Source organism: Chiloscyllium plagiosum, chromosome 22 (assembly GCF_004010195.1).
Source record: "Chiloscyllium plagiosum isolate BGI_BamShark_2017 chromosome 22, ASM401019v2, whole genome shotgun sequence".
Classification (NCBI taxonomy): Eukaryota; Metazoa; Chordata; class Chondrichthyes; order Orectolobiformes; family Hemiscylliidae; genus Chiloscyllium; species Chiloscyllium plagiosum.
Window position 1 is genome coordinate 26,801,440 of NC_057731.1, and position 19,352 is coordinate 26,820,791.

At 38.6% G+C, this 19,352-nt stretch overlaps 1 protein-coding gene across 2 annotated transcripts in view; it reads left to right on the plus strand.

The window, feature by feature from the left end:
• The window catches only part of c22h10orf90 (chromosome 22 C10orf90 homolog), a 219,333-nt gene that overhangs the window by 150,890 nt on the left and 49,091 nt on the right, over positions 1-19,352 (plus strand). For both annotated transcript variants that reach the window (XM_043712607.1, XM_043712608.1), the window contains exon 5: positions 4,548-5,688. In XM_043712607.1, coding sequence (XP_043568542.1) covers positions 4,548-5,688 — 1,141 coding nt within the window. The remainder of the gene's footprint in view (positions 1-4,547; positions 5,689-19,352) is intronic.

Consider the following 19,352-nt stretch of genomic DNA (forward strand, 5'->3'; position numbering starts at 1 on the left):
CAGATTATCTTTTTTTTAGATGTTAGTTTCTGATATGCCTTGATTTGTAATTAACAAAGATGGTGGCTTGATACACAGAAAATATATTGTTTCATTTTTTATTTAAAAGTATATTGTTTATTGTTTCTGTAAAAACTGCCCCTTTCTCCACCTGATATTTGCACAAATCTTAATATTGAAAAAATGGTTAATTTTGCATTAGTATAGGAATAGTACCCAGAAAGCAACATAGTAACAACCATGACAGATTTATGAATATGAAGTTACTTCTGGCAGTGATTGAAGCTAAATCACCTTTGAGATTTAAACCTTAATGAACTTATAAAACTGAATTTAAGGATCATTTATTTGAATGTTTCTGTCAGTGTTGTATTTGATAAGTTTGAACAATACTCAAGTCAGAACCTTCATTTCTTTCATGTAACTTGTAGAAAATATTGTAATTAAGTACTAGTTAAGATGAAGAAGCATCTATTTTCTTCTCTATTAAGCTCCTGTCCTACCTGATTTTCACTCTCAGTTATTTGAAATGGGGCAGTGGCCTGACTTGTGGCTTTTTCTCCTTGATAGCATGTTATTCGGAATGGTTAGAGGACGCATGAGTTCCACTCTTGCAAGGTTCAGGAAAAAAAAAAGAGTTATAATTAGATTACATTACAGTGTGGAAACAGGCCATGCGGCCCAACAAGTCCACACCGACACACAACCTACCCATACCCCTACATTTACCCCTTACCTAACGCTACGGGCAATTTAGCATGGCCAATTCATCTGACCTGCACATCTTTGGACTGTGGGAGGAAACCGGAGCAGACACGGGGAGAACGTGCAAACTCCACACAGTCAGTCGCCTGAGGCGGGAATTGAACCCGGGTCTCAGGCGCTGTGAGGCAGCAGTGCTAACCACTGCGCCACCGTGCCGTCCACAATGAGCAAACTCCACATAGAGAGTCACCTGAGGTGGGAATTGAACTAAGGTCTCTGGCACTGTGAGGCAGCAGTGCTAACCACCGTGCCACCCCTAGGTACTGTAATGTTTAGCATTAACAGAAGCTGAGAAAAAATAGTGGTGAGAGATTTTCCTTTCTGTTACATCCGATTAGCACTATTTCCTAGAAACATCAAAAAAGAAAAACGGACAGTAAGCTTTCAGGTTGACCTGACAGGCATCAGGCCTCCAAACCTGCCTCAGAATTTCCCAGAATGTTTTCCAAGTCTGCAGTTGCAATAAATATTGTTCAATTGGAACATTCAATTGAGTGAGAACTGGGAATTCTTAGCTATTCAAGCTCATTTTCTGCTCTGTGCCCTCACAAGCTCTGTATACTTCACAACTTGACAAAATGCTGTGCATGGAGCCCAGACTAGTTTCCCTCTACAGACTGGCCAGATTTTTCATTTGACTGCCGACTATGTGCCCAGGTTCCTAGCATAAGGTCATTTCAGGGGCAGTACTATTTCAGGGGCAGAGCACGGAGACCTTGCAAATGCCATATTTATTTTAGATATATATGTAGTTTTAATTGTGTAACCTAAAATGCAAACTTATAAATAAGTCAGCAAACAAGTTAAGGATACTGGCAATAAACTTAAATCTTCATCGAAAACTAATAGTTCTCAAATGTTCCATGCATTCCAAGACTAACAAATGAAAGTTTTCCCTGTCAGACCACTGCACCTATATCTATTCAATGTTATTACCATGCAATATGGTAGGCAATTCTTTTGTGGTCAACACTGAATTACTTTTTAAATTGCTTTTGGACCTGAGAGGCTGTATATTAATAATAATCACTTTCAGCTTTTTATTCTTCATATGGAGATGGAGGTAGTGGGGGAGGGTGGGGGCGGGGGTAAAGTTGGTGAATGAATCATTGCCAAAGATGTAGTTCACATGTAAATGTACCTCAATATTGGCTGTCTGTACTGTCTGGGAATATTGTGTGGTCCTGCTGTAGAAAGTGCAATTTCACAAATTACAGACAAAAATACTCTGGGGGCATTTAAATTTAAAAGTCATTTATATTCCACTCAAATATTTCGCTTAGATTTGCATGTGTGTTAACTGACTGATGCACAATACCACAGCCTCTGGCTGCTATGTTGTTGTGAAAAGCAGTAACAGGACTGCAATGCGGAAATAGTATTGCCAACATTGCAATAAAAGAGACATTAATGCAAGGGAAGCGACGGGTCATATGGAATCTTCCAACTGCACTGGAAATCTTCTCCATTTTTCAATGGTGCCTTTTCATTTTTTTAGAGTCATGCCATGAATTTTATTGTGCCACTTGGTTTATTGAAAAACTATAGTGCATTTGACCTCAAGTTTCTAATTAATCAAAACTACAATTGCTAAGGCACAAAGTAACAGACAATTTAAATATTAGAAAATGATTATAGTTCTGGATGTAGGTTTGCTCACTGAGCTGGAAGGTTCATTTTCAGATATTTCATCACCATAATAGGTAACATCTTCAGTCAGCCTCCGGATGAAGCACTGGTGGTGTACCCCATTTTTTATTTATATATTTGGGGTTCCTTGGGTTGGTGACATCATTTCCTGTGGTGATGTCATTTCCTGTTTCTTTTTTTCAGGGGTTGGTAAATGGGACCTAAGTCAATGTGTTTGTTGATAGAGCTTCAGTTGGAATGCCATGCTTCTAGGAATTCTCATGTGTGTTTCTGTTTGGCTTGTCCTAGGATAGATGTTGTCCCAGTCGAAATGGTGCCCTTCCTCCTCCATATGTAAGGATACTAGTGAGAGTGGGTCATTTCATTTTGTGGCTAGTTGATATTCATGTATTCTGGTGGCTAGTTTTCTGCCAGTTTGTCCAATGTTGAAATATTGACAGAAGCAATCATCTCAACATCCATAAACAAAGATGCATTAGAATATTATTTCAACAAGCCACCACACACTGCAGCAGAGAGGAACTATGCAGAGCAGAGGAAAATCACTTACACAGTATATTAAAAAAGAATGGGTACCCAATGAACACAGTCTGCTGATTTCTATGCAACAAATCCAATAAAGCAGACAAAACACATCCAGAAACCCTAGCCACTCTCCCCTACATCAAGGACATCCCGGAAATGACTACCAACTACTCAGACCCCTTGGCATCATGGTAGCCCACAAACCCCCAACACACTAAAACAGCAGCTAATGAACTTGAAAGACCCTATACAGACAACGAGCAAAACTAATGTCATTTACAAAATACCTTGCAAGAATTGTAGCAAACACTACATTGGACACACAGGTAGAAAACTAGCCAGCAGGATGCATGAATATCAACTAACCACAAAAAGACATGACTCACTCTCATTAGTATCCTTACATACAGAAGAGGAAGGATACCACTTTGACCGGGACAATACTAGAACAAGCCAAACAGAGACACATACAAGAATTCCTAGAAGCATGGGGCATTCCAACCAGAACTCTATCAACAAACACATTGACTTCGATCCCATTTAACACGCCTGAGAAAAAGAATGGGAAATGACATCATCACAGGAAATGATGTCACCACAGGAAATTACATCATCTGCTCAAGGAAACCCAAATATATAAATATAAAGCAGGCTACACCACCAGTGCTTCATCCAGATGCTCACTGAAGATGTTACATAGTATGGTGATGAAATATCTGAAAACGAACCTTCCAGCTCAGTGAGCAAACCTATATCCAGAACCTCAACCCGAGCTACAAATCTTCTCAAAACTCACTAATCATTATAGTTCATATTTATTAGAAATGAGAGAATCCTGCAAATCCATAAACCAACTAAAAAACCCAAAGAAGTAAAGCAAAATATATCAGATTTTTGAGACTATCAGATTTTCTGAATTAGTCTTAACAAAATAAAATGAGCAAGATTTAAGTATTAACAGTAATATTACACAGATTGCTTCAGTACTAAATGCAAGTTATGTTCACCTTCAAAAATGTGCTTATTGAAAAAATATTGCAAGCAAAATTACTGAATCAGGAGTGACTTAAAATGTATAGTGGACATGTCATGGAAAATCATTAATCTTGATATTTGCATTCAATTGTCATTGGGTGCTTCCTGCTTTAATATAGTTTACATTAATAACCATAAAATATATGTAACAATGTATAATAAACACACATCTTTAAGTGTTACTCCTCCCCAATGTGCAATTAGTCATTGTACACATTATCCCTCAGTAATGTAGACTTTATGTTGAATTGCATTCACATGGTATGATATCTTGGAAGGGAATTTCTTGTAAATGCATGCCACCTAGCTGAATGAAAAGAGACTCAACAGCTTTAGATATGAGCATTAACGTAACTCTCACAATTCTGCAACTGAACCAAGCTTTCAATTTTATATGTGCTATTTTGTCTCATTTAGTAGGGTTAAAGTGCTAATGTTCATTTTCACTCGATTAGAAGGAATTAGGACAGAAAATATTACAGCAACTTTAGCATAAAGGATCTTAGCACTTTAATTATATAGTTCCTGCCATGTTACTGTAGATTAATTTGCAATTTTCTTTTTCTTTTCAGCTGTATGTAACATCCAGCAAAGACAATGCAATGATTTCATCCGCTCTTATCACCCTAGCAATCAGAGAGGAAGCAAGCAAAGATCATTCCTATGCTTCATCTAATTGTTTACAGCATACCCAGCCTGGACACTCCCATCAATTATTAAGCAAGCCAAATGTTAAAACACTATACACACCACTGTCAAAAATGCCAGATGAGGAGAACATTTTGGACTCCACTACACATTGGAGAAAAGACAGAATCTTAACCAAATCCAGGAAGGGGTTTTCCTCCATTACAATTACAGCCCGAAAATTGATAAGCCCAGTTAATAATACTTCCAAACAAACTGTCAGTAGTTCTCCCAATGAGAAAAATCCAGCAGCACGTGACAGATCTGTGAAAGTTCTGAAAAATTTCAAGAGTTGTAAAGGTATTGCACATATTCATTCCCCCACTGATAATGCCAATGAATTTCTTTGTGATGGATATACAGCTGCAGTGGAGTGTTCTGAGCCTCGCTCAGCACTACATTCAACAGAAGACAGGCCAAGCTCTTTAAAAATTGATAGCAGGCATCCTGAAATCTTGCTGCTAAGCAACAACGGTGACAAAACCCACCTTCTTGCACAGCAGTTTCACTCGTCTATATCCTTTTCACATTTTGATGTCCTGCCACAGTGCTTTAAGAGTACATATTATTTAGACAAACCTTTTTTGGTCGATCTTTGCTCTGTTACAAACAATGGATTAAAGCAGAAAACAACTTTATCTTTCAAGCTAAATTGCACTTCTTCCATATCATCAGCAGATGGTGGCAATGGCACAGTCAAACTCATTCCTTTCACAGAAATCTCAAAACAAAAAGTTGATTTCAACATATTGGATCAGAAAACATTGGATGCATCTCTGACAGACAACGACTGCATTCGGGAACAAAAATCAACTCCTCAGAAGGAATGTAAATCTGCATGCCAATGTAATGGATATGTGCGTTCTGCTATAAAAGGTGCTCCAAGATTACCTAAAGAGTCTGCTCATTTCTTTTTTTCCCTTTCAAATATGAAAAAAGGAATGACATTTGCCAGAATTGATCAGAAGTGTAAGTGTCATCAACAAAAAATGCAGCATTCCTTCTTTGAGATTGTCACGGAAACAGGTATGTCCCAACAAATAAATTACTTCCCTAAAAATACATTGGAGAATAGATTCCACTTGAGAAATTGCACCAAAATTTCTGCTAAGAAATAATTTGCATTATTACAGATGAAAAATATTCCACTAACAAATACAGTCTGGCAGCATTAATAAAATGTATTTCATAGAATCCCTGCAATGTGGAAGCAGACCACTCAGCCCATTGTGTCCTTACAACCCTCCGAACAGCATCTCAACCAGACCCAACCACCTACCCTGTCCCTGTAACTCTGCATTTCCCATGGCTAATCCACCTATCCTGCAAATCCCTGGACACAATGGGCAATTTATCAAAGCCAATGCACCTAACCTGCACATCTTTGGACTGTGGGAGTACATTGCAGCACCCGTAGGAAACCCACGCAGATATGGGGACAATGTGCAAACTCCACACAGACAGTCGCCCAAAGGTGGAGCCTCTGGTTCACACTGAGCCATCATGCTACCAGTAGTTCTTTCCATTAAAATGTATTATTTATATTTAAAAGTGTTAATTTTTGCAGATTTCTCAATGCAATTAAAAATTGGTTCAGTATGGAAAATAAGTATTTTAATCAAGGGTTAGTCCTTCTCCTGTGAGTAAAATGGCTCAAATGACTGAAAGTAGCTGTAAATAATATGCTGAGCCATTTACTAATTTAATTATATTTCTCAATTCTTAATGTTTTCTTAAATATTAAAAATTTTAAAGCATGCTTACGCATGGCTTGTATGTCTAAGGAAATAAGACAATTTTTCTCAAACATGGAGTTCACAATTTTGATCTGCTACCAATGATTATATTTGAAGAAATGACTTGATCTGGATGAATTCCATCTATAACAATGGCAAAAGATTGCAGAAAACAAAACTTGAAGGTGTTTTGGTTGTAAGTCACTTACTTTGAAAATTTCCAGTCTTTTGTGTGGTTCAGCTTATTCTGTACGGATTGTAGTAATATAATTTATGAACATTTGATCCACATCAAAGATTCTCCTGAAAATATTAAGGTGCAGTACAATAGAGAGTAATAGTAGTGGATATAAAAGGAACAAAAACTGGAAATGTTGAAAATCTGAAATACTGACAACTCTGGGAAAATACTTTGGACCCATCAGAATCTGAAAAGAAAAAGAAATACTTTCATTTATGTAGATCCTTTGAGAACCTCAGAATGTCCCAAAGTGTTTTACAATCAAGTAGGTCCTTTTGACATGTGCTCACTGCTATTGAAATGTCAGGCACACTTCAGCCAGTTTTTTTGCACAGAAAGCTTCCAACAACAGCAATGTGACATTGAGTAGGAATTTCTTTTTTGTGATATTCTTCTAAGTAGTGTGAGGGAATGTTTTATATCCATCTGAGAGAGCAGTTAGGGCTTCATGGGCTTTAAGTCTCATCTTAAAGTACAGGCCCTCCAATGGTGCAGCACTTCCTCAATAATGCAATGAAATGTGAGTTTTGATTTTTGTGATCGATTCTCAGGTGATACTGGCTCCACAAGTTTCATACTCAAAGGAGAGAGTGTTAATAAATAATTTGTGGCAAACACAAAAGGTAAACTAATGAGTTTGGTATTCTACTGATGATTGACATTCAAAATATTAACTCGTACTGTCTCTTTCAGATGCTGGTAAATGTGGAGCATGGTCATGATTTTCTTTTTTTTAAGGACAGTGTTAGATGTTCATTGTTTTGTGGATGGATCACCTTTGATGTGAAATAACTATTGAAAACATTTTAACTGAACATAATTAAATATAATATAAATATATTTTAAACCTAATTCTGAACACGAATGAATTTTGGTATTAGAAACTAAAGAGAATTACCAACTGGTGGAATCACGTTTAAATGTAAACTAAACTCAAAGTGGAATATGAAGAGTATCGGTTTCAGTTTTTCAACTAGAAAGGCTGTAATATTTTAATATACCTGGTTATTGGAGTGATTCGTATTTGAAATTATATTTTCAGATGTTTCATATAAATCTTTGTATTATTATCCCCTACACAATTATCCAGATAATTGTGGCTTAGAATCCCCAGAAATACATTAGAAATTATGTGCTTTTACAGAGAAATACTGCATAGTGGTTATGACTAGTGGATTTGTGTAGTAGATGGTCAGTTATCTTCCACAGAAAGGTGCTGAGCAAGTGTTTGGTTAGGATCAAGTTGAAGGCAATGGTATAAGTATTTATTGAGAAGGTCAAATACTCCATTGAATTGTCATGGTTCCATTGGATGGAAAGGAGATAAAGTGTTCGGATGGGTCATGGGTCAACAGGCCACCACAATCAGGAAGGACATGGAATTTTCAGTAACTTTATTTAAATAACTTTGAGGATCATGGGGCATTCAAGCAGAATTTTATTCCCTTAAGTTATGCAGATGGAGTAAAGATTTTATTGTCAAATCACTGTTGTCATTATTGTAATGTCAGGCACAATACAGCTGATCTTAGGATCATTGCACTTTTAATATATATAATCATAAACTAAACTAGGCATAACTTCAAAGTTTGCTGATCACATGAAACTTGGAAATTTAATGTACATTTGGGAGGGTAAAAATAGATGTCAGGAGGACACAGATTAGTGAAAAGAGCAGGCACAAAGCAAATGGAATTTGTGGAGGCAATGGCCTAGTGGTATTATGGCTAAAGTATTAATCTGGAAACCCAGGTAATGGTCTGAGGACCTAGGTTCAAATACTGCCATGGCAAATGCTAGAATTTGGATGTAATTGAAATATCTAGAAGTAAGAGTCCAATGATGACCATGAAAGCAATGTCAATTGTTGGGGGGAAAAGCCCATCTGGCTCATTAATGTTGTTTAGGGAAGGGAACTGCCTAAATGTGATTCCAGACTCACAGCAATGTGGTTGATGCTTAACTGCCACCAAGGTAATTAGAAATGGCATTAAATGCTGGCCTAGCCACTGACGCCCACATCCCATGAATAAATAAAAAATGTTTAATTCAGAGAGCATAAGGGGATGCATTTTGTAATGTAATGACCTATGAAATCTAGCCTCGCTAATCCTGGAGTTGTACCAAATATTGAAGTTTCTTTTCAGGTACATACAATACCCCAACATATCTGACTGTCAGGCCAAGCTTAGTACAGACCCCATTTCTGTACTAAACAAAAATTATTCTTTATTGTAAGTAATTGGACTACAGCTACAAGTAAACAGATATCTACTTGTTGACATATTGCATTAATAACTAAAACTCTAATACCCTTACAACTTCCCCAAGACAGAACACACAACACACACACACACATACACGCGTGCACAAAGAAAATAGATTTTTGGCACAAGTAGAAGAAAATGATTCACTTGGTCTCTGATTTATCAATTCAAAAGTCACAGCTCACAGCAATAGCTGCAGGAAAGGTAACTAGCATTCTTCAAATTTAAATTGAGTTTTGTTTTAACTACAAAAATGGTAGCTTTTCCTGGGGAGAACAATAGTACACCTTTCTGCATCCTTTTTTCCCTCTCTGTGTCTGTGTCTTTGTAATTTGTTTCCAGTTCCAACCTGCTCAGTTAGCTGAGACACAATCAGCTTCACTTCTAAACAGCTCCTCATCTCCTGATCTTCTGCACAAGTTGCAGGATCCCGCAGCCACAAAACCAGAATTCACAATTGATTTTGAATTCCTCACTGTGAAATAATGGAGCCATCCCAGTAATTCCTTGTTTTATTTAAAAGTAAATCATTCTCCTTGCAGTCTTTAAGGGCACAAAAGTAAAAAACAGGGTTCAACATGACAGAGACCTGAAAGATGTATGAACACAATCTTTATAACTTTCTGGGCAAATTGATGAGTTGATTTGAGAAAAAGGCAGATTAGATTCATAACTTTATAAACAAAGGAATAGGCCCTGATTTTTGTTCCCAGATCTGGAGTACAGTCAGTAGAAATCCTAGTTCCACAATCCCAACATTTTGTATTCTCAGTCCAGGTGTGTGGGCTGTACTGTGAGCCAGACCAGTTGACAAGCAAGAATCTAAGATGCTTCCCTGTTCCTAAGATGAGCTAGGCAGAAAAAGCCTGCCTGGGCCTCTGGCAGTGTTCAAAGTTTAAATATAAAGATTTAAACAGAAAACATTCCAACTGCATTTGTCCCCTCCAGCCTTTTAACACCCCATTCCAACTTAGATCTCCACAGCCACTGCCCTTTGCCTTTTCCTGTCAATGCCAACTCATCTGTCATCCAGCATTGGCATGCTGACAGATCCATCTTTTCACCCTTCATCTACTATGCTAATTGATTCAGTAGCTTGACTTAGTGCAGCTCAAGCTCAAGAAGCTCAATAACGTTCAGGACGAAGCTACCCAATTGATCAGCATCCTATCTATACCTTCAATATTCCTTCCTTCCGCTAGTGTGCACCGTGAGTGCCATTTAGAAGATGCACTGCGCCAACTTTTTTTTTCTGTTTCTAACTTATCCAGGCCCCTTGGATAGGATTGTTTAAATACATGACCTCAGCAAGACAAGAGCAGCAGAAAATTGGAGTTACCGCCACCTTCAAGCTCTCCTCCAAGCCACAGACTAGGCTGACTGGGAATTATAAGACCCTAAGTAGGCCATTCAGTGCATTGAGTCTGCTGGGCCATTCAATGAAATCACGTGTTATGGACCCAATGAAACCACCTTCAAATATACCAAGGAGATAGCCAAGATCCTAGTTTTTTATTTATTTCAAGGCTCTGTAAGGTGCTATATACCAGATGTAATTCAATTGGTCACACTACTCAGCTTTAAGCAAAACACACTTTATTCTTAGCTCCAGTTAAAATACAAACAAAAGAAAGAAGAATTGGAATAACTTAACTCTACTGGAAAATTTAACAGAATAATAAGACTATTTAACTACTAAATAGTAACTGTTCCAATATAGTAACATCCCATCAACACACCCATGGCAAAGACAAAATCAGTAAAATGGATTGTCTCACATATAATGTTTCCCCAATCCAGAAGGAAGAACATCAAAGAAAATTCTGGCATAGAGAGAGAGAACTCAAGCTTTTAGCTGTAGCCAAGATAGATGTATGGCAGCTGCAAAACCCGAACAATATAGTTAATGACCCAGTCTCATCAACCCTCTACTGTGAAGAATTCCACAGATACACAATCCTATAAGTATGTTCTTCAGTGATCCATGGAGATAGGCATTTTCATATCATCCAGCAGCTCATTGCTTTTAAAATATCCAGCTGATGTTATGCAAAGTATATAGACCATACAAACTAAGACTGGTGGATCATATTAGACAGTATGTTCTTCTGACTGTTCACACCAAATAATGACTAGACCAGTCAGCTCACACTTACAAAATTCACAGCACTGCACCCAAATAACATGTGATTCTGCAACTGGACAACATTTGCTACATCAGCATACATGTGCAAAGAATTATACTGACAACCAATTTGGAATTGTCAGTCGAGCTTGCAGTATGACGTACTTGTTTGTGTTGGAACCTATATTAATATACAGAGCTCTGTTCTTTAGAGATAGAAAGAACATGTACACACATTGTATCTGTTTCATTGCAAAAGAAGTGAGTGACAGTTATTCTCTAGTTAAAGTCTCATGATTTGACCCCTCCTAGTCAACATATCTTGTTTAAAATGTAAACAAAGCTTGGCAGCTAACTGGCAGTCATCGTGAACTGGTATGAACGGACAATGTTCGTTTGCCAACAAATCAGCATTCTCCTCTCATATAATAGACATGTTATTTTTCCTTCACTTTTGGTATTTCTTGTGAATTGGCCTGATGAGCGCAAGACAAGAAACATTTGAAACATTATCCATTTTTAAGGGATGACTTTTACCAGTCTTATGGAGGCAGGTGTGATGATGCACCTCCTTTAACAAGGTTATATTGTCCTTGTTTTTTTCAGAGGGATTGTAAAAGCAGTGATTCTGAAAAGTCTGCTTTGGATGGGTTTTAGGGCCAGTTTGATTATAGCTAACAGATACTGCCTCAGACAAAAGGCTTTTAAGTTAGAAAAAAAAAACACTTGTCCAATGAAAGGGGAGTGGCTGGTTCTCCCAGCTCTGTTTCTCTCTGGTGGTTTGGTTAGCCAACAGCAGAGTTTCAGGCTGTTGATCCAAGAAACAGCTATAAGGAAGAAGGTGTTCCATGCTGCCATCACTCTCTCTCTCTCTCTCTTGTAAGACCTTGTGTTTTATTTTACCTTTTGTGCCAAGGAGTGTTTATGGGGATTGTTGCAAGTATTGTGAACAGCATCATTAAGTTGGGTTAATCTGTTGGGTTTTTGGATAGGTTAAATTATTCGGTATTCCATTTTTTTTTTGTGTTTCGTTCAGTAATCTTGTAAATAAATTCTGTTTTGTTTAAAACTAAGTGGTTTGACAAGCTGCATTACTCCTGGAATGTCCGCCATACACCTGCTTAAAACAACGAGCAAAGTTAGGGTCTGGACTACTTTCTGGAAATGTTTTGAGGGGATCTGGCCTAGTCCATAACAGAGCTGTCCCCAAAAGCAACAGGGAACCCTACTGTGATGGCTGTCTGACAGTCTTACCTCTGGACATCTTTCCTAGGGATTGGTTGCCACAAGCAGACTACTCCACAGATGCAGTAAAACTATGAGCTTAATTAAGAATCCTATTGAACACCATTTTATCCTAGTGCTGTAATTTTCCCAGCCTCATTTGGGCCTCACTTTGTCAAGAGCCTAACAATAGAGTGAAGTTTGCTTTGCAATGGGATGTCTAAACTGTGATTCAAATTGGTGTTTCAATTCATTTAATGATAGTAATTCTAGAATGTATTAGTAAAGATGTTATATCAGATGTTATATTAGACTCTGCCTAATTGTTGTAGGGTTTTCTTTGTGGTTTTGTAAAAGGAAATCATGTTTAACTAATTTATTGGAATTCTTTGAAGAAGTAGCAATACCATTGATCAAGAGGAACCTACATGATATGATTACATTTCCAAAAGGCATTTGACAATGCATTACATTAAATGTTGTTCATAAGAATTAATGATAAACAGGTTAATATATTATCATCAATGGAGAATTGGTTGGCTAGGAAGTGGAGAGTAGAGGATAAAGGGTAATTTTTGAGTTGGCAAAATGGAATCAGTGGAGTGTTGCACAAACCAGGGCAGGAGCATCAGCCGTTTACAATGTAAAGCACAATCTATACTTGGATAACGTAATTGAATTCATGATTGCTCAGTTCACTCAAGATGGGTAGGAAACTAAGTTATCAGGACAAAAAGGGATTTGGATAGCTTTAACGAATGGACAAAAATGGCTAATGGAGGATGATGTGAGAACGTGTGAACTCGTCCACTTTGTCAGGAAAAATAGGAAAGCAGAATATTACTTAAATGGAGTGAGATTGCAAAATTTTGAGGACCAGAGGAATCTGGGTGTCCTGGTATATGAATGAATAAAGTTTTGTCATGCAAGTTAAGCAACCAGGAAGGCCAATGAAATGTTATCATTCATTGCATGGGGAAAGGAACATAAAAATAGGGATTTTTTGCTGCAGTTGACCATGTTCCAAACCAAAATAATCACACTTGCTTGCATTTGGCCCTATCCCACCAAACCTTTCCTGTTCATGTACTTATCCAAATGTCTTTTAAATGTTGTAACTGTACCTGCATCCACCACTTCCTCTAGCAGTTTATTCCACATACAAACCACTGTCTGTGTAAAAATATTGCTGCTAATGTCTTTTTTAAATCTCTCTCCTCTCACCTTAAAAAAAAGACCCTTCGTTTTGAACTCTCCCCTGCTGTATGACTCTATGTTAAAATAATGGGCTAATTTTTTTGGCGAAATGCCAGTTGCATTGAGTTTGTTGAAGGGTTTTCATTACATTGACTTAGCAAGATTTCTTGCCAAATCTTACCAAATTCACATTGTTAAGTACCTACCTTTCATCACTCCATGGCATCCCTCTCAGCCAATTTTTCTAATCTTACCATGCACTATTTCCTGAATAATTGGCTACTCAATTACATGATGAAAGACCAACATCATAAGCAGCCATTCCCACGCTACGTTCCCACGCAACAGTAATGTAATGGCACAGCAACCACAAAGCCACACAGCTCATGAAACCCAACCAGCATGGCTGACACTTCCTTGTACATATAGCCCCATTATCTCACTCTAATTACTATTTAGCCACCATAGTTTACCTTGGCTACATACCACCTAAACACCCATGCTAAGCCGCCACCCCTGTGTCCCCAGTGCCAATTGGAGAACCACAGCTGTCACTGTCCATTAGGGAACATCACATACAGGCAAGCAGTTGGATAATTCCAAAGATGAGATTTTACTTACAGCCAACAAAAGTAAACGTAAATGGAATAGTTAGATGCTACAGTTTGACCCCACAATGTAAACCAAATGCTGACATCAAGATGAATGACTGTTTTACATTCCATGATAGCTTGCTGCAACCAGCTCTCATCAGTGAATCAGTGAAGTCCTGTCTGGCTTATAGTGATCCATGCAGCTGAGTTTTGTAATGGACAAGGAGAGCTTCCTCCTCTGAGTATCTTTGTACACCACCTTGGAAGACTGCTTCTATTCCCCATTCCTGAGCATTCAGTGCATCATCTCATTGCCAGCTCCAATTGTGCAGAACCCAGCACACTAGGAAGATGCAGTACACTCTTTCTGGACTATACTGGAAACCCCAACACCCAACCCCCACCTCCAAAGCAGTCCAAGCAATGGAATCACATTTTCAGGAACTCAGCTGTCTCCTGCACCATGGCTCTGGCATGTCCAGCAGTTGGTTGAAGATACTGTGCTGGCTGAGTGACCAATACATTTTATCAGAAAAGCTGCACTTTGACTCCCTTCCCAACCCAGACCAAGTCAATCATTCAAGTTTCCAGTCCATTCAGGAGTTTCCATTGTTATACTTACACAACATATGATGAAGTGATGTTTCTGTTCTCCCACAGCATCCTTGGAAGTTTCACACTTGATGGGATTCTTTTCACAAGAATTTTCCTCTTTTGTTGTCATTGCCACCAACTTCTGCATCAATGTGATACCAATGTTAACTCTGCAATTAATAATGGCAGCATTCAAAACTTTAGCATGTTCACTATGCATGCATTGCAAATGTATGAAGATATGATTGCAACTGAAATGAAGCAGGAGTTGCAAATGCATGCTACATGCATTTGCCCCTTCAATATCCTGTCATTCAGCAGACATGGATCCTACTGTTCTGTCCATAAACCTAGCACTGACTCTGCACACCCAGCACAGTCTCCCATCTATTTTCCATTTGCATTTTGCATTTAGAGAATGGCAAGTGATGGCAGGATTGCAGTTCATGATGCACACTGTCATCACTTGGCTGAATTTGATTGTTAAGTACTCCTCCAGATCTTAAATGTTCCCTTTTTCCTCAGTCTATCTCAACTGCCCATTTCCATCTGTCTCCTCCATGTGGAGGCCCACTGCATTGAACTTTGCCTCCCAAATGTCCTCCTTACACTAAACCTTGACCTTACATTTCAATGATGCACATGCGGCTCCCCTATGCTCCTATGCAGACACTACAGTGGTGATGACTGCCAATAAACTCTCTCACACTTACTACGCACTTCAATACTGTTCTACCTAACTGCCCCATGAACCAAAGTTGAAATTCTAAATACACCACATCTATCAGTTCTCCTTTAATAAAAATGAAATCATGCCCATTTAACTCTATTTGTGCCTTCAAGTCATCGACCAAATAACAAATGATGTATACATTCAGATAAAGTGCCCTTAACAATGTCATGTTAACATTATTCTGCATTCTGATCCGATTTGATACTTGCCTTCACTTCATCTGTCTAAGTTTGCGTACTACGCTTCTACTTCCTGTTACCAGTTTGCTCCAATCTGAGCTCCATCTCAGGTTCCCATTCACCTTCAAACCCTGTTTAAATCTTCCCTGTCCACACTAGCAAACCTCCCTGAAAGGATGGTTGTCCTGGTCGTTAAGGTGCAAACTATCAATCTTACACAGATCCTACCTACCCAGAACTTGTCCTCATGTCTCAGAAATCTGATGTCCTCCCTCCTATATTAGTTCTCCAGCCACATGTTTTCAATTAATCACTGCCATGTGGTATTCTGAGATTACTCCTTTTGAGACCCTACTTTTTAATCTCATTCTTTTCTCCCAAAAGTCTGCTTTCAAGACCTCATCTAGATTAGATTAGATTAGATTACTTACAGTGTGGAAACAGGCCCTTCGGCCCAACAAGTCCACACCGACCCGCCGAAGCGCACCCATCCATACCCATTCCCCTACATTTACCCCTGCATCGAACACTATGGGCAATTTAGCATGGCCAATTCACCTGACCTGCACATTTTTGGACTGTGGGAGGAAACCGGAGCACCCGGAGGAAACCCACGGAGACACGAGGAGAATGTGCAAACTCCACACAGACGAGGCGGGAACTGAACCCGGGTCTCTGGCGCTGTGAGGCAGCAGTGCTAACCACTGTGCCACCGTGCTGTCTGCCAGTGAAAGCAATGCAGCTCTTAATGTCTAGCTATTCACCTTCCCCTAGAAGAACTTGCTACAGTCAAATGTATAGAAAGTGGAGTTGAGGCCGTAATAGAGACTGCCGTGATCTTGTTGAATGGCAGAGCAAGTTTGAGAAACACAATAGCCAACTGCTCCTAATTACTATGTTCACAAGTCTTTTAACTATAATTTCTCCCTCAAGCTACTAACATAAAAATGAAAGAAAATAGTGTTATGATTGAATAAACTATTAGATAATAGCAATACATTTATGAGTCTCCAAAACACAACAGACTTGGGAGTGCTTGGTTGGTGTTATGTCTTCGACTGTTTTCTATTTGCAATAGGACTGCATAGAGTTTCTGGTTGTCATATTGTTCTGATTTGGCATTTGTTATATTGCACTCCTATATCATCAGATGTATGTACATGACACAACCTTTGTTCTGAGCATCTGCTGATTATTTCTCCTGTATTCTCAGTGTCATCAGCTGATGTTGTACTCAAATCTTTTGTCTGAAATTCAAGTGGGTGAGGTCATTACTCTCATGACAGTAATGGGCATCTTTCTTCTTGCTCTGTTTTTTGATTTAAGCAATTTGTATTCCTGGATGTATCAATGTGTGGTGGTGCGGAGGCATCTCTGCATTGTCTGCTGAATAATAAGTCTGCAGATTAAGAAAACATACTGAGCAGGCCACTGTAAGATGTAGAATGGCTATATTTGGATTATGTTTCTTCATTGGCATTTCATACTTGAAGAATTTATGGTTTGAACTATACATTCCACCTTTCAATTAGATCTGGGATAATATAGTGATGAAATGGTGCGTTATTGGGCTATAAGTACCTAATACTTTAAGGCCTGATCAAAATGAATACAAGAAGTCACTTTGATATGAAGCAACTGTATTAGGTTAATCGAGTTCAGATATATGTAAACTAATGAGTGAATCTATTAGCTTAAACTGCTTTAGAAATATTCAACAAGCAAATCTCACTGCCTTCTGCCCATCAGAGACTGCTGAGTGGCAGCTGCCACTTGGAGCTCTGTCTTAATTTTCACGACACTGGTCACAATCCATTGGTGAAAGTCCACAGTGCCGTTCTCACAAACACAGTCTGATGATGAAGTGTCCCTTTGGTGAAAAGTTCTCCCTGTGAGGAAAAGTCTCCAATATTAATAGTATTCTGGTTATGAGCTGTATCACCATTTCATAGTACTTTCAGTACTTTATCAGACATTCCATTGACCAGAAAACAAGCTGAAAACATCTCTAGATTGCTCCATGTTAACTCCATAAAAGAATGGATCCCATAGACAATCAAGATTATACATTACAGTCAAAACAAGCTGTTTTCGTTTGCACTGGGACTGCTCTCTATGTAATTTTCCACTTTTATCAATTGTTCATTTTCACATCCAATTAATCCTTATTAATTAACTCTGAATGGTCTAGTTTGGAAGTATCATTTTTGAGCCAAACATGACAAGTTGACTCCAAAACAACCTTCCACATCCATCAAAGTTTCACCTACACTTCTACACATGTCATTTACTGTATCCATTGCTCCCGATGCAATCTCCTCTATGCTGAGGAGACAGGATGCCTACTTGCAGTGCGCTTCAGAGAACATCTCCAGGACACCCACACCAATCACTCCACCGCCCTGTGGCCAAACATTTCAACTCCTCCTCCCACTCCACCAAGCACATGCTGGTCCTGGGCATCCTCCATCACCACTCCCTAACCATCTGATACCTGGAGGAAGAAAGCCTCATCTTTCCTGTCGGGACCCTCCAACCCCAAGGCATCAATGTGGATTTCACCAGTTTCCTATTGCACACTCAGCTACTTTCCCCCCCCAGCCCTACCCCCTCCCATTTATCTCACAACCCCCTCAGCTCATAGCCTCATTCCTGATGAAGGGCATTTGCCCAAAATGTTGACCCTCCTGCTCCTCGGATGCTGCCTGACCTGCTGTGCTTTTCCAGCACCACAATCTCGACTCTCAGTTCTTGCACCCCATTTTAATGGATCACCCAGTGTATTAGGTCAGTTGTCAGAGACTACCTTCAGTGATTGAACTTAATTAGTCTGTAAAAGAAACACTAGATTTGTAATAATTGACAGAAATTTGGAAGAAAATCATGCATCACAGCCAAGAAATCATTCTACACTTACTAAAGCAATCAGTTACAAGTCTAGACTATGGATGTATGGGTATTACATGAGGCAGTAGTGTTTCTCGATATGAAGGATGACATATCTTGCACTCACTTGCAGCCATACCTTTGGGCAGATTTTTGGCTAATACACCATCTCCCTGTCCAATTAATCAATTCCCAAGTGTGTTTGGTGCAAGTGTTGGGGGATTTCAGGTCAAATGAACCCTGAGATTACAGCTTGCATTCTCTAAAAGTTGACTCCTTAAGATACCCCAAGTTCTTAACTGTACAGCAAAATTTTATTAACCTCTGGAACATCCATTAGTCACTTTCCTCATTGTTGTTGAAGCACAAGATGATTGCATGTTTCTAACTGCAATACTTAATGTTTATATCGCCCAAAATGCTTAAGTTTAAAGTTGTTTCAACAAAGATTGGAGGAATGCAATATTACTCTCATCCCACAACGCAATAGGTCACAACATAAAATATCAATGCTTTTATAGTTACTAAGATGACCAACTAAATGCCCTATCTAAAAGTAGGTTTAAAAACAATAATATTGATCACCCAGAATTTCCAATAAACACAGTTATTGATTTATTATCAAAACCAAAACTTATTTAATAAAAATGCAATAAAGGTTAATATATACAATTTGTAATATAGAAATTACAAGTGCTGACTATCCCATGCCACACACATTCTTCAGGAATGAGGGATAAAGCAAATTAGAGTAATGCTTTTCCAGCACTACTCTAATCTTGACTCTTTGACATATTTAGGCACCTTGTGTCTAAACAAATGTTCATAGAAATATCTATCTTACTGACACTCATAAGGGAGCTATACCAATTTGTGTGATGTTAAACTTTTCAGAACTTCATATTCCTCTCCATC